Source organism: Siniperca chuatsi, linkage group LG13, assembly GCF_020085105.1.
Source record: "Siniperca chuatsi isolate FFG_IHB_CAS linkage group LG13, ASM2008510v1, whole genome shotgun sequence".
Lineage (NCBI taxonomy): Eukaryota > Metazoa > Chordata > Actinopteri > Centrarchiformes > Sinipercidae > Siniperca > Siniperca chuatsi.
Genome location: NC_058054.1, coordinates 5,549,174 through 5,573,009, shown reverse-complemented (window position 1 = coordinate 5,573,009; position 23,836 = coordinate 5,549,174). Strand labels below are relative to the sequence as shown.

At 39.1% G+C, this 23,836-nt stretch overlaps 1 protein-coding gene across 3 annotated transcripts in view; it reads left to right on the top strand.

Annotated features, from left to right (window-relative positions):
• Positions 1 to 23,836, top strand: part of LOC122887348 (contactin-associated protein-like 4) — a 149,467-nt gene that overhangs the window by 105,668 nt on the left and 19,963 nt on the right. For 2 of the 3 annotated variants that reach the window (XR_006380517.1, XR_006380516.1), the window contains exons 24-27: positions 34 to 105; positions 1,513 to 3,573; positions 8,509 to 8,605; positions 9,218 to 9,352. Coding sequence is in view for 1 of the 3 variants with exons in the window: in XM_044220446.1 (XP_044076381.1) it covers positions 34 to 105; positions 1,513 to 1,709 (269 nt within the window). In the remaining 2 variants the exon portion in view is untranslated. Of the gene's footprint in view, positions 1 to 33; positions 106 to 1,512; positions 4,952 to 8,508; positions 8,606 to 9,217; positions 9,353 to 23,836 lie in introns of those variants that run through there. The other variant, XM_044220446.1, reaches the window with a different exon arrangement.

Here is a 23,836-nt window from a genome sequence, read left to right as displayed (position 1 = left end):
CATTTCTTCTACCTCTCTCTTTCTCTGCTGTAGACCAGTCTGGTTCAGTGGGTTCAGGTCAACCTTTAGTCAATGCCATCAGGACTGACTCGGCTCTGATTGGAGGTACTGTCACCTGTTTCACATTGTTTTATTATGTTTATATTGGACTTCCCCTAACTGTCAGTCAGAGATTACACTCAATATTTCATTGATGAGCGATATTCTGCTGAAAGCCAGCAAAGGTGATGTGATGGGCAAAAAAATTCCATCAAAACTAAAAAGTTTTTTTTTTTCATTTTTACTCTTTTGCCTGGTCAGATTGATTCAAAGTGATGATTGATTGAATCTGTTCCTGTAAGCGTGTGGATAGAAAAAAAGTGAGAGTCAAAAGTCATTTAAAAGTGTCCATTAAATCCCTGACTCTGTGTCTCAGTGCACAAAGGACAGCTGAACTAATTAAACCTCCGCTGAAATGACTTGCTGATGGAGAAACTTTCACACTCTCTTCAAATGCAAACTAAAGTGCGAAATTGATTTCAGCTGTATTTTGGAATTCCAATTAGATGAAACTTTCTCTGGATAATGAAATGTGCTGAAAAGAAGAGTCCAAATGTGTGAAATTATGCTCACTGTGTGTTGAAGTTAGATTAGTGGAACAACCAGACTGCGGGGCAAAACTACTCACATACCCAGGGGAGGCAGAGATGGGCAGAAGTTAGTTTCAGAAAGCTCTGTGACCAAAGTCCACTGTGATAGATTTACTTTACAGAAAGTCAGCGTGTCAGTCAGCAAGCAACAAGGCTTTCCAGGATTCAGAGAGATGAACACACATCAAAATATCACAGCTGCGTTACAATATGGACTCTGCTCAGTTAGTTTCAGACAGGTTTATAGTTCCACATCATGTCATCATATGTTTGAGCTGTTTTACTGCAAGACTTTACTTACTACCCTCTAAGCTTTTTATATTATATAGCTTTTTATCCCACCTTCCACACAACCTTAGGGTTCAGTCTATTTTCTGAGATTTTAAATTAGTATAAATCAGGTAATTCTTATTGTTATCAAATATAAGTTATTGTTGTCTGATAAAGTAGCAGTAAATTCAAATGATTTGAAGTGCATTACCACAGCACCTTCATGTAATCTGACAAAAATGAAAGCAGACACCATGATCACTTACTGATCTGTTGAGTTTCAGGTCTCATTAAACAGAACGTGTTTAGCCTAGCTTAGCAAAAAGACTGCGAGCAGGGGAAAATAGCTAGCTTCGCCAAAAGTAGAAATGATACACATGATAAAACCTGCAAATATGACAGCTTTTAGTTGTTGGCAAGCACTTTTTTATGGATCCTGGCTAGCCTTTTCCCACTGCTGCAGTATTTGTCCTAAGCTAGGCTAAACACGTCACACCTGTACTAAAAATGAAATTGATATTAGTCTTCTCATCAAACTCCCGGTAAGAAATCAAACAAATAAATTTTCCCCAAATGTCTGAATATGGCAGAGTAAATGTCTTTTACCTTGCAGGTGTCATAGCAGTGGTGATCTTTGTGATTGTGACTGGCCTGGCGATAACTGCCAGATTCCTCTACCGGAGAAAAGAGACATATCGAAACCAGGAAGTGAAGGGAGTCAAACAGGAGGACAGTCAAGATTTCCCTTACAACAACCAGGCTGACTCCCAGAATGTCTCTGATGAAAACCCAAAGGAGTATTTCATTTAACTGGAGGCCTGATGACCTGATGAACTGGTGGGTTTTTTGAGCGGAGGTCGCAGACGGGGGTGTCCTGCCACTCCTCAGGACTTTACACTGCACTCAGAGCCACTCAGACACTTTGCTGGAGGCTCTGGCTCCACAGAATATGGAAAGTAAAAAAGGACGAGTGTGCACAGTTTTGTCTTTCACTGTAAATAATCTACATACTGATACAAACAGGCAACATGCTGGACTTGGTAGAAGGTGTTGATATCCTTGTTTCAAAAACTGTAAATATTCAAAAATGTAAATGTGGAAGTAATGTCTACAGCAATCTCTAACTATGTCACTCTGTCATATTGAAAGGTTGCAAATAAGGGAAACTGATTTTTGTTGATTTAGAGTATTCAAACACATCAAGGTGTTTGGAATCGTGACTGGAGTCATTTGGCTGATGCCTTTTTCTATGAGGATAATGGATGGATGTTTGCTTAACCTGAAATTGAAATGTTTGACCTGTAATTAGGTCCTCAGGAAGAGTACTTCTGTAAGAGTTTGTGTTTGGTGGTTTGTTCATGTGTAAATCCTTTTTGTTGTGAGCAGTGCTTTAGGGGAGTAACAACATGCACTCTTTAGAGGCTGTACAGCCTCAAAGCCCGTTTAAGGGAAACCTGTGGGAGCTTGTACACTTGGAAAATTTGCCAGCATTGTCCAAGTCCTTGCAGCCTGTATACATCCACCAAATACCAGGACATTGTTTGATGATTTTCTAACTCTGGTCAGCACATGAATTAAACATTTTCATGAGTGATTTTCTTCCAGCAACAACGTGCTACCACAGAATTTTGGCGTTAACAAGTGGCATCTTCAAAGTGAACATAGTTTTTCTCACTCCAATCACGCACATTGCCATGAGCACATAGGGCATTTGTACTGTTTGAGAAATGGTACGCGTGCAGTCCGGCAGCTACTGGTCGAGAGACATGGAGACATTTTATACAGTAGGGATTAATTTTCCAATTTATTTTCACTTCTTTATTTTTCTTTTACTTAGTTCTTTCTTTTCTCTTGTTGGTTCTTTCCATTTTAACAAATGCAGGGAACAACAATACATCCATGAGCATTGAACGTTTTTAGTTTCCTATAGTTTGCAAGCTTTTCATAAAAGACTTGTACTGGTTGTTCACTCTATTATAAAAGTTTTCTCCTCCCAGCTGCACGCCGCCTGCTGGGAACTTCCTCTCCCAGCTCTCTAAATGTCTCTGAACAGTAAAGCTTTTAACTTTGACAGCAGCATAGACTCTACAACACTGTGGCTGTCTGTCACCTTGTTCACTGCACGCAGAGACAGTTAATGTGTTTTTGAAATGCTAATCTGCTTCTGTCTGACAGGTGGATTGTGACTCGATGGAAAGCAGAGAGATGAGCAGAATGAGACAGAAAGATAATCCGAGAGGCTGAGTCAAGCAGACATGGATGTAATGAAAACAGCCTGATATTAACACTTGAAAATGAAGCAAATCCCCCCATGTGTTAATTCAGCTCATGTGTAAAGAGTGCTGCTGATAGAGGGAGGATGAGAAGCAGAAAGAGGATCGACAGCAGCTGTTTATCAAACACACACCACCCTGTCTCTCTCCGAGTCCCCAAACCACAGATGGGATTTTAATGACAAAAGTTGCTAAAACTTCAAAGTGCATTATTCATCTCTTTGTTTGTGTTTTCTTTTTTTCCCCATCTCACAACAGCTAAGGCCACATATTGTTGTCTTTGCCACATCCTTGATTCCAGAGAGTTCATTCTTTGGATGAAGAAAACGTAGTGACTGTCCTTCATCCTGCAGCAAAACTGACTGCAGTTCAGCACTTGATTGCTGAGAGGAACTCAACAGGTAACCTTGACAGGCTAATATTCTTGCAGACTGAGCGCAGCTGGAGGACACTGCATAAAAATACAGCTAAATTAAATGTGACCTTCAGCCTCAGTATAGTGTCACTGTGAACTTTTATGTTTTGTCAAACCATTTTCAGGCAACAGAACAAGAATATCACAACAGTTTTACATTTGAACCTCGCTCCTGTACTTTGAACATTTTGGTTAATCGGACATTTAAAAGATAAATGCATCTCAAGATAAACGCAAATCAACCACGCGTCTTCATGAAATGTTTGGTTCTAGAGGCTTGCTGACGTGGGGACTACTCACATGGCTAGTTGGTAAACTATTGTGACTGAGCTAACCGCTAACAGGCTAATCAGTTAGGAACCTGCTAGCACTAGTCAGTCACAATAGCTGTCAGAGCGTCTTTCTATTTTCTATGTACTGGACCATTTATTCCCGCCGATATTGTGTTCTCTGGATTCTACATCATTTCATGAAATAAAGGAGTTTTTGAAGGAGGAAAAACACTCTCCGAGATAATGAGCTTGCTAACTGCTTGCTAACTGTCATTTAGTAAGTTTATTAGATCCAAGTTCACACAGTTTATTCAAAAGATGCATTTGTACCATCAACTCCTGTCTCATTATTGTCAAACTGTCAAAACAAACAATTAATTGCCCCTACTAGCAAGTATTGTCTGTGCAGCCAACACTGATATATGTAGCTTATTCCACTGTGTGCCACTGAGCTCCTTTGTTGTCCAAAAAATATTCTTAAAAAAACACTGCAGTTAGCCACACTGTTGCATTGGGTGACATGTTCTTTCATTAGCATGAACACACAAACTAGTTTATTTTGAGTCAGTCCCACATACAACATCCTGCTGTTTTAAATACACACCAAATGTGTATTAATCCACTGCTGAAAATAGTCCCGAACAAATGCACTGTTCACTCCTGTTTGAGTAATGTTTGCTCAGCTGTTTTAGGGAAATATTGAGCCGTTTAAAAAAAAAAGAAAAGAAACTATATATTTGTGACCTTCTTTTACATCTCATATTTACATCTTCAGTAGGAACCAATGGGTCACAGATGGGTTAAGGAAGTCAGATTCTATGATTAACACACAGATTTGTTGACAATAAGAAAAATAATATAGAATAACGACAGCCTTATCCTTTATGGAGTGATTTTTTTTTTGACAGACAGTGGTGTATTTACTCTCTGACAATGCACTGGTTTAAAGTTGTTCAGTGTAACTGTTTTGTTGGTGTTGTGAGTGTGAGTGACTTGCCATATAAATATCCCATATATACCCATATTCTGGTTGTTTGGTTATCAACAAAATCCTGTTTGATGAAAATAAATAACTATATGCTTTTTTCAAAAGATCATGTTTTTCATTGTAGCTGGAGGTTTTTCCTCTTTACAGATGATTCATCAAATGAATCAATGTTAACAGGAGACACTTTAATTGTGCAGTTGGAGCTTGTGAACCAATTTACATGTCTGAAGGCCGCTACAGAAAGTTGACATGTGAATCTACAACAAAATGAAAGAAAATTCACATTTGTTGAAGTAGGATTCGTTTTAAAAAAAATGAAACCACTGAGCTCTTTTATTTCTTTGTTAAATGAAGCTGACACACAGCAAAGACTTCCCCAACAACCAGGACAATTTACATATATTTGCATCTTTTATTTTTAATACTTCAAACCGTAGTGTGGGAGGACACACATCTGTCAGTACTGACATTTCTGATGGCTGTTAACATTCTGCAGACCAGAGATGAGGGAAATATGTAAAGCTGTGAAGCATCCAGGAGCAGAGGACGTCAAAGTGATTCTCTGTGAAGAGCCACTTAGCCTCTCTGCCTGTTTAAACACTCAGATGATTCAACTGCCTCAGATCAGTGATCCCCGTTTGATTCATTTAAATCTCCCCTCGTATTGATTGTGATCAGAGAGAAAATGTGAAGCTGATAACAGACATCTTCAGCATCATCAATGATATCAAAGACTCAATGAAGAAAACTCCAGCATCACAAGGATCAACTAATCTGCTGCTAACTGGAATTTAAATGGGATTCAGTCTCATCTGCAGTGTACAGTTAATACGTTTGATTAGGATGATAAATACCACAGGGACAAAGCTCCATTTCCTCCAGAAGAAAACTTGAATATATCATTCTAGGGTAACCTTTGAAAAACCTTTGATGTGCTGCAGTGGCATTCATGCAGCTCATGGGATTATATGCAGATCACTTCTTTGGTTCTCTTCGATTTGCACCGTGATGGAACCCGCAGAGCCGCCTCTGTGATGAAATGACGCTGTACTAACAGTCTGTGCTGTCTGCCTTGGTTTATAGAGGGCTATGACATACTGTACCTTACGTGCACCTCTTTAAACTACATTTAAGTGCTAAAATGGTCAGCGAAGGCCACTTTGTATTTCCTCCTACGTGTTTTCTGTGCCAGTAGTGTTTGTTAATAATGAAAACTATCAGCCGAAATTGTCCAGCCCAGCACATCTATCCTATGTGTATGTATGCATATTTAATATGCATATTGAAATGAGTTCATACAAATACCAATATTGTAATCTATTACTGAGTAATAAGTGTAAATATCTGGAACCCCAAAGTGTTCGATATTAAATAAATTAAAAATACGTTATAAAATAAATAAATGTGAATAAATTGTGTAAAATATATAAATGAACCAACAATTTGTGAGATAATTGAAGCAATTATTCAAACCCAACTCATTATTATTTAATTTCATGCTGTCACTTTTCATGACAGCAGTGTCCTGTCACCATTAGTTGAGTTTTGATTATTTCTTAAAACATTTCACAAATTATTGTCTCATTTATATATTTTACACAATTTATTCATGTGATTATTTCATAATTACTTATTACTTAATTATTTAATATTGAACACATTATTGGTCCTTCATATAAAGGCACAGTGCTACAGACTTTATTTTTGTATTTCACATAAGTAGCTACGTACTTACATACTTGCTCACTACGTCCTACATATGTCAATGTTATTGCAGAAACAATAAATAATGATTTAAAACAATCTGTAATAGGTTAAGTGTATCATACAGGCCTAATTAAAGGAAGTCTTTATCCTTCATCTATTAAGACATTTTACAAGAAAATGTGTTTTATAAAAGATAATGATTTGTTCTTAAACAAGACTAAGAGTTTACAGCCATGCGAGCACCTCTGTTAGGTTGTACTTTGGCACAGTGAAGTAGCTAAATGCTAAGGTCAACGTGCAAACATGCTCACAGTGAAAATACTAATTAATACTGGTGTTTACCATGTTCACCATCTTAGTTTAGCATGTTAGCATGCTAACATTTGCTAATTAGCACTAAACACACACGCTGAGGCTGATGGGAATGTCATTAGTTCTGCAAGACTTTGGTTGTAAAACAAAGCAATGGACAAATTCAGTCCATCCAGTAGATGTTGCGATATTTCACAGGATAAGTGAAAACTTTGACCTGCTGGTGGCACTAGAGGAAAAGTCAGGGGATCACCAAAGTCAGTAGGATTCATCCTCTGGGGACCATGAATGTCTGTACAAAATGTTGTGGCAATCGATCCTATAGTTGTTGAGTTGTTTGTGACCAAAGTGGTGGTCCAACTGACAGAACAACAGTGCCGCAAAATAAAAGCTGCTAATACTAATATTTAACTATTAAAATAACACGCATCAAACAATGTTGATTGAATGAGCCCCAACTGAAACAATGTGAAAGATGTGCAACCCAGCAGATGAAACATGGAGGTTTTTGAAGCGTAAGCAACCTTCTCCTTTTCAGTAAGGGTAGACAGAGCTCGTCTAATATTACTGGTTATCACTGGTATATGCATGAGGATGTATTTGTGTGTAGAATGAATGCACAACATTTGTTTTACAGGTCGATGGATTCAGCCTGTGCAGAACTACATATGGAGTTACTACAGATGAACAATTCAAACTTTATTTGAGTCTCTTTGCCTTTGTTTGTTGTTGTTTTTTGCAAATCTACGACTGAATGGTGCAGGTCAGCTCGATTTATAGGATACATTAACAGACAACAATGAAGCCTGATGCTCACCATAGTGAAACAGAAATAGGAAACATGGACCCTGCTGAGATCAGATCCATCCATCATCATTCGTCCTTGATTGATTCTGCTTCTCTCCTCCACATGTTGACCATTTCGATGACTTAAATCTCTCAGTTATTCACCTCTGCTTCCTCTCCACCGAGTAAAAAGTGGCTTTAAAAGCCGTAATTACTGCCATATCCAGCTGTTTTAGTGGCTGTTCAGATGAAGGAGGGTTGAGTGTGATTGTAGCAGGACAGATTTGCATGTTGATGAGAGCAGCTGAAGCAGGCGGTGTGGCTTTTTTTTTGTGATGATAAAGAAATTATGTTGTGATCTCGACATACATACCCAAAACTGTGTTCTTGTGATGCTGAGATTAAAATGTGCAAGACTCTGATGTGGTAACCATGTATAACAGTTTTGTTGTTGCTCACGCATGACCTCAGCAGATAACACAAATGTAATGCCCACGTGATAAATGTATGGGGGCTGATAATGGTCAGAAATGGAAATATTTTGTTAACACGAGAAAACAAAGCTTAGAGATTTAAAAAAAAAATCATCATACATCAAGTAGTTCCGACCAAGCCATCTGATTGGTCAACCAGACATTTAGGACGTTCTCAAATCAGCATGACAGCACACCGGGCTCATCACTAAAAATATCACTCCGCCAGGTGCGAACAGTTTTGTGACCGCAGTGAAAGTGTTTTGTTTTTTTAAGGTTAAACGCCAACAAACATGGATTGAAGCAGAATATTTCGTTAGATAAAAACATGTGCATTTTGGAAAAGATTACATCTATCTTTTTTCAATACATTTTGATTTTAGGACTTTACAACGCTCTGGAGTTATTGGAAATGTTTGGATCACATGGAAACTGTTCAGCCTTGATGTTTCGCCCTGTCATCCTCCATCAGCTGTGCCGGTGAGTCGGTGCTACTAGTTTAAAAATACCTGTGGAGTTAGCTAAATCTGTCAATTTCAGCAGATATCTTAATTAAAACCAGATTGAGCTAGCAAGACAGTTTTGTGTTTATATGTGTAGTATTTATTTAGTTTTTGGGGAATCCCACGAAGGCCAGCGATGCTACAAACATACAGTCTATGATGATGATCTTATAGACCATGATGCATTGCTGTAGATTAAACTACCCAACAGTATATAAAGCAGTTAAAATTAACTCAACCTTAAACATCTACAGCAGTAAAATGCAACATACACATTAATGCAGCAGTAATATTAATCCGGAAACAGCAGATATAATAGTAAAATACTAACAGGGACCGTATTACTGCACAATGGGTACTTTTACTTTTAAAACTTTGAGTACATTTTGCTGATAATACATACTTTTACTTAAGTAAGGTTTTGAGTGCAGGACCTTTACTTGTAGTGGAGTATTTTTGCAGTGTGGCATTATTAATTTTTCTTAAGTAAAGGATCTGAATATTTCTTCCACCACTGTCCCTTTTTCTTTCCTGGACCTATTTTTCTCTCGCTCTCTGAGTCCCCCCTTCCTCCCCTTGTGGTCAGCAGCTCTCCATCACATGATGCAGATGATGGTGTTGTTTACCCTGCAGGAGGAAGTCGAACCATCATCATCAGCAGCTCCTCACAGAGTAAACAAGAGGAACCCACAGGATTCCTACTGACACCTGCTCACTCGTTGCTGTACGTTCACAGGTTTCATTTATGAACAATGTGTGTTAAATTCATAGAAATTACGGTCATTCATATATTAAGATCCTCTGTCACTTTATTCACTTTGGTAAGGGGAACACGCTGAGGCAGTTTTTAAATACTCCGCGTTAACTGCTGGCTCTGGAATAACTTTAATATTAATTTGCTGAATCATATTTAAAGATTAAGATCTGCTTCTCATGAGTGTGTTAGAAGGAGAACTGAGATTAGCTGAACAAATAAAATCACGGAGGCCGTGAAGAGTTTTAAACCTTGGCATACTGCCACTGGTGTTGTAACATTATTGCATTATGGGGATGCAATATCTTATATTTGTTTCTAAATTAGACTCTTAGATCATAACTTTATATTGTAATGTTTTAAAAGCTCTTGGTGGCACTGAATGGGGGAAAAAAACCTAAATTGATTCTTGACATGGTTGTTTTGTTTTAATATATTCTCACAGTGAACCCAGTCTGAACAGAACAAGCAGACCTCTGCGTATTCAATACATGTTATTGCTCACTTTAGTGTCCCTGTTGCAGTGATATTACTGTTGAAAATGATCCCCCTTTATATAACAGTAATGTAATAGAATTTACTGACTGTCAGCTCCTTCTTTAAAGTCTCCGTGCTCAGTCTCCGGCTGATTTTAATCAAATCACACTCTGATGCTCCTCACAGTGTAGGTGGGCTGAATTATCTGTGGGTAGACAAACTAACAGGACCACTTAATGAAAAACTTAGAGATAACTACTGGAAACACTGCTGTCTATAGAGTTGTGGAAAGAGTTATTCTGAGCACTGCTGGTTCCAGAAGTAAAAAGTCCCATTAATTTTCCCCTCTGACAAAGTTATGTGACTCACAGTTGGAGCTGTTCGGATCGGTATGAAACTCTACTGGTTGAATCATCAGTACAAAAGATTAACAACTGCGATAGATAATATCTTGTTCTTTCATTAAAAAAGTCAAAGGTATAAGCCTGTGTATATGACAATTTAAGGGTAGAATGTAACCACGACTCCCAAGGTGTGAGCACAGGTTTTGGTCTCTGTACAGGCATTATGATACCAAATCTGGTAGGCCGGTAGGAAGTCACGGCACCAACAAATACCTTTAGCACATAACTCCATAAAACCAGACATTGTCATTTTACATTTCTGTTTATGTTCCAATTAAACAAACAGGATACAACTTATTAAGGAACTTTGCAGTTTAAAAAATAATATTTCAGCACACATCATTCGGCCTCTTTGAAGCTGTGTTACATTAGAGATGGTCATTTTTTTTTAAATCTTTGTACATTTTCTCAACCCGCTGCTGTATGAATCGAACTATTGTCGTAGCACAAGGCAATAGCCAGTTTGACAAACAAACAAGTGGCCATAAACAACACCCAGTCCTCTAGTGTCATGTCAGATAAAATTCATCTACGAGGTTCATGAGACATTTAACAGATAACAGATAAACTGCTTCTGTTTGCTGTGTAGGTATCAAGCTACTCCCACCTCTGCCTATCAGTGGCATGGTGTCAAAGATCACAAAGCTCACAGAGAACACAGATTTGTTGACACTTTTGTAGACATTTTAGTTCATGACAACCTCCTGCTGGCTGTTGTCTGGGGAGACGTGAAGATATTAGAGGATCTCGTCTCATTACACAGCAGTGGAGTTTCCCTTTGCTTCGATTTGAAGCCCTCCATGTTTTGTCATGATGCTCTGCTGCAGGGAAAAGATCTCTCCTCTCATTGCAGGCTGCTGGTAATTATCCAGCCCACCTACAGTTACAATCTGAGTGGCTGTGGAGATATTTCTCACTGCAGAGTTTGAATTTTATCAGATGTTGGGCCTTGCCTAGCCTCACCACGTGTGAGGGACAAAAGACAGGCATACCTGGAAAGGCCAAAGCCTCCACTAAGAGGCTTGACTGAGAAAAAAAGAACAGTCAATAGGAAGGCGCCAAGCAAGATACAGCCATTAATTCGCACCTGAATGAAGACGAGATCTCGTTTGAACCCAACGCGAGATCTCAGTTGAATCCAAACAACGGACTCCTGTTGGACGAGGCACGCAAGACAGCGCATGAAATCTCGGCGCAAAGCTATGATGACACCAATTGTATAAAGCCTGGCGCGCCACACTGGCCGTTGCCATTCCACAGTAACCCGTTTATGAAAGGAGGTGCCTTACATCTTTCAACAGTAAACTCTGTTTACGACAGGAGGCGCATCACGTCTCTCTCCACGGTAACTGCCGTTACCACAAGAAGACGCTTTTCATGTGAACTTTAATTTCCCTAGGAAGAAGGAACACCTGATCGTTTACTCCCTGATCCCGATCTCAATCCCGTAAGACACGGACCAACCGTTCCCTTCACAGAGAGCAACATCGCTGCTGAGCCCCTCTCCCTACCGACATCAACCGCTGTTTTCCTTTGCGTTCATGAAAGGAACTGTCTCACCATTAGCTAATAACTGTGCTTTACCACACTAAGGTCCAGTAACATGGCCGTCGAACGAAAGTCTGCTGCCGAATTACTTTGTGATAAAGGGACAGCTATTACGCTTTGTCACGGCATTTGAGATACCTTGTGCCTTTGTGACTCTGTGTGATTTCCTCTCTCTCCACTAACCCACACACCACACATGTACGCATGTACATTTACACACTTACACACATCTCAAATGGCCCAGATAATGTGGTAGCTTAGCCAGCTAAGCTGTACGTTATCTTGAGGACAAATAGAGCTCGTCCTCCCGTTTTGGCTCTGTCCCTCTGTTTGAGATTTGCATTTGGCTTTGTGCGTGATGACCACCCACATGGCCACCACCATCCTTGCACCCTCCTCTCTATTGCCCCCCCCCCCCTTATATGCTTGCTGATTATTGTATGCTTATTGCGTTTAGACTAGACAATAGTGGTTGTTGGCTGAACTTATTGATTGTTAATCAGTGCTAAGTTTAAATAAACGCTATTGTATCTTTTAAAGAGCAGTTGCCTGTGGTTATTGTGTGAACGTGTTGGTTGCGACGGTCAGTGCTCAGACCTCACCCTTCATTGTCCCCCTTTTTAATGTAAGATAATACTTTAATCATCAACATTTTTAGGTGGACAGCCACCTTTGAGACAGTTTTTCACGTTTGGTTATTGGTCCCTGATTCCAGGGTTGTGCCCCGTAATAATTTGTATTACATTAATAATTGTATTAATATTCATAAATATCTGTGATAGTTCCACTAATAACCAAACCTGCCCTACCTGAATCCCAACACAGATGAGTAATTAGATGGCAGAGTTTGTCCTGCTAATTATCAGCCCACCTACAGCATGTAGGAGAGAGCAGTCAGTCCACCATCACTCCCCTCCTCTTCTCTGTTATCTGTTATCATTTGGTGAAGATTTAATGAACGCACTTTGTTTCATTCATGTGTGGGATTATTAATTGAGAAGATCAGACATTTGACACCGACTGAACAGCTCATTACAATCAATTAAAATTCAACTGTAGAGCGATAACAGGAAACAAGGCGAGAGAGAGAGAGAGAGAGAGAGAGAGAGAGCGGGGAAATAGCTTGCAACAAATGTTCCTGGCTGGACACAAACTAGGGACGCTGTGTCTCCACAACAAAAACACCTGGAACCTTCAGAGCGCTGCTACAAAGCTACGAGTCGCATTCCACTCAAATACATCATTTCGAATGCTGAGTAATCCATTTCTGTGTGAATGGGCCATAATGATTTTTGTGATGGTATAACGACATCATATATCTTGCTTTGCTGCTGAATATACAATACTGCACAGCTACACTACAGTAGTGGCTAGTAGCAGTGTGCTAGAGGCAAATACAGGTGCAGGAGGATGCTAATACAAAAGAAAAATAGTAGAAATGTTTAGGAGTGTTCAGAATGTATTATGGAGTTGAAGATATAATCAACAGAGCATTAACTCCAAATGACCTATGTCTTTACTCTCTATCAGATTTAAGTCTTTACCTGCTAATTAGAGGGATTTAACGCTGGCAGGGTTTTTTGAGACAAAAGATCTTAATTGTCGAGGTCGTCTGGATTCTGCCGTGTCGGAGGCCTGCACCCTCTTCCTCACAGCTCTCCACCTGCCTGATAAGAGCGTGCAGAGGTGAAACTGAAAAACGTTTTTAGGAAATCTATTTATTATTGGACAGGGAGGCTGTAAGGTGGCTTGGCCATGATAACTGATATGTATCAGGATGAACGCTGACAGAGAGGAGAAGCTGGAAATGTTTTGGAGAGAGAGAGACGGCGAGTGCGAGGCTAATCCTTTAAAAGTACACGTTGTCTGCAGGCAGCCATGTTTAAAAAGTTGTCCTCCACTGCTGTTATTTCTCTGTCACAGATTAGCTCTGTTTCTACAGGGACTGTTATTTTTCCATTAGAGATTAGACCAGTGTTATCTCCTATTAAGAAGGAAAGGTGGGAAGAGTCAAGGTGCTCTTAAACTGAGGCTGTAAGACTGTAGCGCAATCTGATAAATATTCTCTGCAGACCCACAGAATTTCTGCTCCATTTAAGCTATCTGTCTCTTACTTTTCATTGCCTTCAACCTTCCTCTGTCTTCTTTCCTTAATCTTTCATCCACCCTCTTCGATCTGTTTTCCTGTTAGAAGATTCAGTCAATCATAGACAGCTGACAGCCATCAATGTGGCACCATGCAGAAATTCATTAAGATTAGCATGTAGGAAAAACATCTTCCACACCTTTCATTCAGACATGTCTGACAAAGACTGACAAGCAGCAACAGCTAGAAGTGGTTATAGTTAACTGCATGATAACCCAAAAGCTTCCTCATTCACCACATCTGGTGCCGTCAGAGGTCAAACAGAAGATTGAATATGTTAACCAGCTAGAAAATAACAAGCATACACACCGCAAACTATCTTGTCTTTAGCATTTGCAGTTTGGAAAGAGTCACTTAACCTGAACAGTGTTCGACAGATGTGTGTCCAACTAACAAGTATTGCCTGTCGAAAAAGCAAAGAGCCTGCCGTCGTAGAGAGGAGCAAGACACAATGAATCAAACAAATGGAGATAACAACAGTCTCTCCTCGAAGACATTTATAGTGTTGCACTCATCACTTGTACACACAAGAAGCGACAGAAATATTTGTGTGATGAATATAAAAAGAGAGCTTGAGAGAGAAGTTCAGTTTTTGGAAAGTTACAAAAATAGCTGGACGCAGCCCCCCAATTCTGACGGCGGAGGGAGTTTCAGACGCTGTTCGACGATCTGACGAGCACTTTGTGTGAAGCATACTGAAGCCTTAAACATTAGTTTTGGGACTCCATTATCACCCTACATTATTATTATTATTATTATTATTATTATTAATAATAAAAATAAAATATGGTAATAATGCATAAAGGACTACTAAACACATGAAAGAGCCATATTGTTGCATTGGGTACATTGGATATTGGGTATTGTTGCATCTGGTATCTGTACATGTACTGATCTGTGCCTGTAGTCAAAGATTAAAGCAAAACCTTCATTCCAAATATTTCTGGATTCATTCATCAAACTCAACTTTCCAAACTTGTGGTGTCAATGAGTTTGTTTTGCACATTTGCGCATTGATTTGACTTCTATGTTGTGTTCCCATCGGTGAAGTCTTGTGTTTTGGTAGTCAGATCCTCTGTCAAACATTAACAGACATCTAAAAATAAGCATATTTTCATTTGTTTATCATTGTGTTACTCAATAATTGATGACTCAATTATTAATTAACACAACACACAACAGAGGCCTGTTTGAAAAGCTGAGATAAACAACTAGATGATGGCAAAACCATAGTTTTTGGACTGTAAGGTCTAAGCTATATAAGGTTTGGCTACACAAAAAAGACTTTGACAGTGGTCTTTTCCTATTAGAAGGAGAAATTGTTCAGTATTATAATAGACGAAACCTGCTTAGAGAAACCACCTCTCTGCGCCAAGAAGCTCAGTACATTTAAATCATCAACTCCCTCAGCTCTGTTTATAATGTAAAGTAATTTAGAAAAGATGCCTCCAGCTGCCCAAATGCCAATTTTCTCATGATCGCCCTAAATGACTTGGACTCTGTTGAGGCGATATGCAACGTGCCCAACTCAGTTTCAAGTTTTTAAGATGGTGTTTTCAATCATACATAATTAATCCCTGTAAGAAGCCTAAGCCTATCACCTAAGATGTCCCATTATAGTCAATATCATGAGGCTTTCTCCCGCTAAAGTCTCTCATTTACCCCGTGGCACACCTCCCATTATACGCGGCTACAGGCTGACATTTACAGAAGCCTCCTACTTGTTATCTCACACGCAGAGATGGTAAGCTATTTTCTGCTCAGTGGGGGCCTCCATCTCATTCTCTCTCAAATTACTGTCTCTTGTTTTTCTTTCCCTCTTTTCCGTCTTCAATTTGCTGCTATATTTCCCATTCTCTTTTCTACTTTTATTTTAGTTTTTTTTTTTTTTTGCACACCAATTTCATAGGATTAAAAGGGTTTCACCAAGTGACACACAGCAGCAGCGGCATATATTGATCAATTTAGCTTCAATTTACCTTTAATCCAGGTGACAGGCAGAGGAACACAGATGCTTTGACAGTAGCCGGGCAGGTTGTGGATAGACGGCATTACAGTGACATCTGTTGTGTGTTTCGGTGCCTGATAAAACGCTCAGAAAACAGTTTTATTAAGCTAAGCCACACAGTAAATAAACTCTGTAAATATGACCATGAATCTCTGAAGTAAACACGTTTTTTTTTGTTTTGTTGTGACAGTGGGATTTATATGTCAAACCCACAGCAGAGTAAAGTAGATTGTATTCAAGTGTTGCAGGAATCATTAGTGTCTTCGCAGCTATGCAGATTCTTTAAAAGGGCAATGCATTCACCCAACAATGAGCCAAGAGAAATGTTTTTTAGCCATAATTTAAAGCCTGTTAAATGTCTACTACAATGAACATGAATAAGGTATATTCCAAATAGATCTATTTAACCTAAGATAGGTTTTCTGTATCTATGTGTTTGTTGGGGAGCAGCAGAGCTGAGTTAGAGCTGACAGCTGCGGTTTAATTTCCCACCAGGTTGATTTTGGTTTTAGAAAGCATTGATATCCTTCTTTTCATTTATTGTTTCATAATCTAGGTGTTGTGAAGCCCTGTGAGACTGATCAAAGGCAGTATAAATGAAATTGACCTTATAGGAAAGTATAGAGCGTGTTCAATGATGCACCAGGCCCGATGGTAAATTCTTTCATCAATAAGCAGAAAATAACACCAGAAAAATGGAAGCATCCAATCCCGACTGAGACTCATACCTTAACCCTGACACCCTCATTGAAATTCAGGAGTCAGTTTGTGGATATTAGTGAGAAATCCTCTCCACATACCAAGTGACAAATTGAAAGTTAGAGAAAATGAAAACAGCTGTGATTGAATGCTCCGTCCAGAGAAAGCCGAAATCACCAGTGTTAATCTTTTTCCCCTTCTTGTCCCTTTGGTATCATTCAGTGTAAAGCTTCACAGACAGGCTGAGTTTGTAAACATGAGCGCACTGCGTGCAATAACGGCACATTATGTGAGGGTTTTTTTGAGTGGTGAAGTTAGAATATTTCAGTTACCTCACTGCAAGTTGGAGTGAAAACTGGTGTTCCCATGAAGTCAGATTTTTGATAGATTAGATTTCATTTTAATGTCAAATATCTCTGAAATGTGTCTGGCATCACAAGGCGAACAATGTTTGACATACATGTACAAAAAAACATTCAACCAGACAACAAAATATTACAAAGAGACAAAGATTTACCATAAACACAAACAAGCGCAACTTTCAAATAGGCCATACTTTACAAATGCTTTACATATTTTACTATTTATTAATAGTAATAAATCATTTATAAGTTCTTTATAGATCAGTAATTAATTAACTATGGAGTTGCCACTTCAGCCGGTGTATATCCTCCTCTAGAAAACCTCTGATAACAAAATTAGATTTCTTATTATTCTTATGTTTTATTGCAGAGTTATGCAGAATTGATAAATGATTTACTAACATTAATAAAGCCATTAGTTACAACTTAAAAACACTTTATTAATGCATTTGGTTGGTTGTTTGGTCTAGCCTTATGTGTATTTTCTTCGTACAGCACATTAAATAACACTCATTCATGCACTCCACACATCACTGATGTTACTGATTTGCGTACTTTGGTACTTCTCTGGTTATTTTATGTCTCTTTAAATTAATATGCAGTTGAAAGTCATTTGTGGTCCTCTCCTCTTTCTTCATCCCTTGAGCCGGGCAGGGACAAATCCTTATAGGAAACTGGTGCTTGGATGGATGGATAAATACTTTTATTTATTCACTTGTCACAGCAGCAGTACATGAACGAACCACACAAGGAATAGTGCAGACAAGTGTCAAACACAAGTATACTCTTTTAAGCTCGGGAATACAGGTGTGCAAATTGCAATAAGGTGTGCAAATGAATGGAATGCAGGATGTGAAAATGTTTGCATGCTTTGATATCTAACAGAAAAGCATACAGTAATACAGTCATAACTATAGTGAAGGTGCAAAGTGGATAAAAATCAACATAATGTATTTGATACACTTTACAAATTTGTAGTGTCAAGCAGGAGAGATATCAGGGTGTTTGTCAAAAGTAATGCCTGCGCACCAACTCCAGTCCACAATTTTATAAGCACAGCAGCCATGAATTATATTTTTTATACATTATGGTACATGTGGTCATTATTTATTTAAAACATTTGAACCTGAATCATATTCAGTCTGGATCACAACATTAAATGCCACAGCCTTGTAAAATAAAAAAGCGGTTTGGACACCCTTGACTCTGATGTACTTATCTCATTTAGCTGCACTAATTTGTATAAATGTGTCAATACTTGGCAACTCTGGCAAACAGCATAAATCCACCAAAGACAGCGGCCCAAACAGCATCATGTTGACTTGTTCTCTCGCTTCCATCGAAATCAGCAATGTCATATAAATATAATGCAGTTTAACGCACTAATTGCAAACCTTTTGCTTGCTTCATAGTCAAGCGTTTGTCTATCTTCGACCCCTACAGCTTACATACATCTGTTTATGAGCTGAGAGCAGTTCAAGACAGGCTACATCATTAGTGTCTTTTAAATCCCTTCTTAAAACTGTATTTTATAGGAAATCAGAATCAGAAATACTTTATTGATCCCCAAGGAGAAACTCTTTCGTTACAGCTGCTCACTATTCACGTCAATGCACACTTGAGAATAGAAGGAACAGAAGTACTAAGCAAATCAAAATATAATACACTATAATACAGGTAAGATAAATTAAATACAAAGCGTTTATGAATATTTAATGTTACTGAGTTTTATCATTCCACTCTTGCCAGTTTACTTTTTTTAACTTAATTTTATCCCCCAGTGTTTTATGATCCCTGTGTTTGTTTTCAGTTTTTTTTCTATAGTCTAAAGTTTATTCTTTTATAAATTCTTACCTAATTTATGAATCATCTTGAGACGCTCATATTTTATCTTGCAACCTTTTGGGAAGTCCTGATCCCCCAGGTTGGGAAACACTGGTTTAATGATATTAATATCATTGTCTTAATATCATGAGTTTGTATTTAAGGCGTTCAGTAATCAAAGCTCTAGAGTACTGTTTACTGTCATAATCACCACCTACACTGTTTTTATTTTCACATTTGTAATTATATCCATATTTACTCAATGCTGCAACATGCGCTGATGGAGAATTAGTCAGAATGATTAATTCACCACGCAGAGCAAATATGAAGAAATTTATCTTGATGGCATCAGAGCAACTTAAAACCCGTTGTATCGGTGCATCAGAGAGGGAAACTATCTACAGCACCACCCACACTGTTTTTACATATAATCAGATTTGTCATCATAATTATATAAACCAATTTCAGCAGAATGCACCATATTAAACCCTCTCTCTCTGCATTCATCATTGAGTCTAGTTTTTAGTTCCATGTCAGTGGGTTTTATGTGTAATCAGAGAGTAATCACATCCATATTCAGATCCCACCTGATCCATATTTCTACTCGTCCATGTCGACAGCAGGCAGCGAGCCAGTCAGACCGGGTGATAAAGGCCGTCCACTGCTCTGTGCCATTACTCAGTCTGTATCCCTGTGGCACATCAGTGATGCTGTTTATGTACCAAGGTCATAGCACAGTGATGGATTATTAGTTTACAAGGCTTTGAACTGCATGAGACAGAGACAGATTTTAGTAAATCAGGGAAAGGCTGTTTTCTCTGGGATCTTTCACACGGAAATCTCAGAGTGGCCGAATGGAAAATAAGCCTCAGTGTCCTCCAGAGTGGGACAATGAACCACAATCTGTATCACTTTGATCATTGTGTTCAACAAATGTGCAAGAATTTGTCTTCTGGTTGACGCACTGAGACACAGTAAACAACATAGTGTCCTAAGAACAGTACAGCACATACTGACAGATATATAGAATAAGAAAAATATAGCTTATAGGTCAGTATAGCTACATTAACCATATATTGACTATATTGACCTTAAATTGACCATGGTTGGGAGGTGTGATGTTATCAACTAAATGTACTGTTTTCCGTTCCTATCTTCAAAATTTGTATTAAATTACTTTTTGCAACGCTTTTCGTGATAAGCAAGCATTGACAAGTTGTTTTGCACCAAAACTTTAAATGAAACCAGAAGAAAAATCAAGAAACTTTTTCCATTACTTGTTGTGGCCTGTTCCATAAAGCTCATAAATAATCCCGAACGTTTGTCTTGATAATATTAAATATTCAAGCTAAGTCAGCAACTATCAAAGTTAAATTTCTGAAGGGAAAAAAGATGTTTAGATATAATTTCTTAAGAGTTTGATAACGACTATTATCAGACCTGTCAAACAATGCATACAAGGTATTGTGCTGGTTTGCAAGAGAGACAGGATTAGTGGACTAAGTCTGAACTGGTGTCTGAACTGAAACTGTTCATGATTTTTCAACCTTTTGTTACATTCATAGAAAGCTTCACTCCCATTTGGTTCTTGTAGAAGAACTCAGCCACTGTCAACTGTAGCTTGGTCTCCTTCTCAGCCTGTGGGAATGCAGTTTTGCACTTTCAGGTCCTTGGTGATCCATTCCATGGTGTTCGGGTAAAGTCTATTACATTCTTTATACTAATTCTAACAGTCTTTTGAGTGTGTAGTGTGGTCATAAAATTAATTAAAGGGGTACTCCAGCAATTTAATATTACATTTCCATAAAGTTGCGGTACTCACAAGAGACAGATCTGAAAAACAATCGTCAAAATGTAAACAACAGACTCCAAGATGTCCTGACTTTTAGTCTCTAGTATGGGTCCAGTTCCAAATACACTGGATCCTACATTTCCCATAATGCAACTGGATAGCGTATTTCTGTCTCCGCCTCGAGTTTGTAATGCACGCTTTCTGTTCTATCCAGAGCCAGAGAAGACATTATCCAGCTGTTTTCACTGAGTAGTGCTCCTCGTAGCGAGTAGACTGAACTTCATGTGTAAAATTGGTGCAGTGCCCCTTTTAAAGCACTGAGCTAAGTGAAAGATTTTCTCAAGTCTCCTTGGCTGCAAATATAAATAAGAACAGTAAATCTCATTCACACGTCATGACTGTGTGAGGAGCTCTGTTACACCTCATCCTGAGGGATTCTCCTCAATGCTGCCTTTTTTTCATTGCTAAATAATTAACAATTCAGCTTTTGTTTTGCCTCAAAATTAATTTCATTCTTGTTTATAATGCTCTTTGCTCTCGACTATGATCATCTGTTTGGGATTGTTTTGTTTGAGAGGTTCAGCAGATCTCTGGGGATTCACCTGGGAAGGAAAACAGCAACCTGGTTTTGCTGTGAGCTTTTCATGTTCACTCACAGTTCAACTGAACACACACCCACACAATAAAGCAGCTTGTTACGTCAACCCTCACCGTGCCTCCTTGTTCAACAGGCCTGCTGCGGTTTGACTGTTGTTTTCAGCTCCAGTCTCGGGAGTTTTGATAAGAGTTGGCACGGCACAACGCTCCTCAGGGTTTTCGCAGCTCTGTTTGACATGAACAGAAAAATGACTGCAAGATCAGAAATGTAGGAATATTGGCTTTCTAGAAAGTGCAGAAGAATCAGGAACATCTGCAGCAATGCAACAAAACCTACACAATCCCCTCAGGTTTCACAAAAAAACCCCACAACAGAGCAGAAAATCCTCATCAGAAACAGATACCTGGTGGGTTTCTGTGATTGATGGAGTTTGTCTTAAAGCTCGACCCGGGAAGATGATGCAGCATGGTGACTTTCAAAAGGCAGTCAGCTTTCCTTTTATTCATCGGGGGAGATTTGCATGAGTACCAAAGCCGGCCCAGCCCATTAAGCAACACAAGCAGCTGTTTAGGGCCACACCTGCCACTGGAAGGCCTCTTGAAAGTCTGCATCATGATGCAGATGGTGAACTAATCTGGCCACATGCTGCGCACATCTGAGACTCAGAGAGCGCTCTGTCAGCATCGCCTGTTTCCTGTACACTCCTGTGTATTCATAGGAAAAATGAAAAATCATCTAATATTTGGAGAGTGAGTGGAGCCGAGAAAGGAAAAAAAAAATGCCAACGCTCAGTGTACAGGCAATGGGTTGCGTTACTTTGTTAAACAGACCAGACCTAGGTTGCATCCTATTACAGTTATGAACATGCGTCCCCACACGTGGATTGCCACAATAGGAATAGACTGCATTGTGTTTATTAGACACAAATTATTCTAAATTGTTATGTGCGAATAAACACACACATGCTTTACTAATAGCCTATTATTTATTTCAGGAAGCTAAATATGCAGAAAAACATAAATTTATACAGAAAAAAAACTGGCACCAAAAATTACGATATTTTAGAGGTCCCTCTAAATTTCTCAAACGAGGCTTTCTGGGGAGCTCCTGTAGGGCAGTGGTTCTCAAACATTGTTTGTCACACCCCCTTCAGAAGCCGAAAAAAGTTCATGCACCCCCACCCCAACAAAGGTGGATTTAATTTTTATCAATCGTTAACAATACGGGCGATTGAAATAAACAAAAGATTCAGAGTAGCAACATAGCCTTACTAGCATCTGAGCACTTTTGTTTGTTTATGTCACCACATGAATCATATTCATGCAACTTTAGGTCTGCTCAACATCCACGCCCCTCCAGCAGTGGCTCTACGCCCACCCAGGGGGGCCCGTCCCCCAGTTTAAGAACCACTCCTTTAAGGAGAGCCGAGCTCCCCGTAGCTCCCCTGTATTTCGAACCCTGAGTATAAACTCCCCAGTCAGCATTTGCCTCTGCCAGATTGTCTTCTGTGTGTTGCATCAATTCCTTCTCTTTCAGGGTCTTGTCTTTGTTTTGTCAGCCACGCATTGAATCTACTTTACAGGTGAGCAGTAGAGGGTTCATTGTGTAAACTCATCACTATACAAAACCCTTTTTTAGTGATCCCTATGTCCAGGCGCAACCTTGATGAACACACGTGCTACCAGCACTCACACACTTTCACACATTGATACCAGGAAGCTGCGCAACAAGCACCACAACTCCTCTACTTTTGGCTCCTCAGCATCCCAAGATGTAAATGTTTACAATTCTTCATCATTTACTTTGTTAATCTTCCTTTTAAGAAGAAATTGATTTCTTGCCACCTTAAAATAAACGCTTTCAGAAACCTAAAGATATATACACGTGTTGTTCACACATGCATGCACAGACCAGCTGCAGTCATATCATCCTGGCTACAGCAGTATTTTTATTCCATTCCGTCCATTGCCTCCTCTGATCCATAAAAACCAATGAAACCACCAGAGCAGATGGCAGAGATCTGGACATACATTATTTCATAATCACATTCAGCAGGAATACCAGCCGTCTGACGCCAAACCACTTTCTCTGCCCAGATGAGAAGTGTCATGTATTTAACACGAAGTTGTAATCTCCTCTCATCACACACATACACAGCTAATTAGAGGGAATACATTCACACATGGCTGAAAGAAAACACCTGCAGTCATAATGAGATCTGATCCATATTCATTTCAACATCATTTGGTTGTTTATTCCCATTCGCTGCAGTCGGAGATGGTGGCTCTTTTCATCATGTGTGAAGAGTCATTCCATTACCTGTATATTAGATCTGGGCCGGCCTGCTGTCTATAGGAGCCACTTAAATCCGACACAGACGATCCTCCGTGTTCTGCTTGATTTGCTCCTTTTTAATTTCCAGCAGGCTGGTCCATGGTCAGTCAGTTCATGTGCTGCTGGCAGTCTTCATTCCGTTAGGATGATTGTTTCATTATATTTATTGTGTCACATTGCTACAGTATGACCTCTGCTGGGACATTTTTATTTAATTTTAGGTCTGCTCCCATCACCCTGCTCTGTAACACCAACATATGTC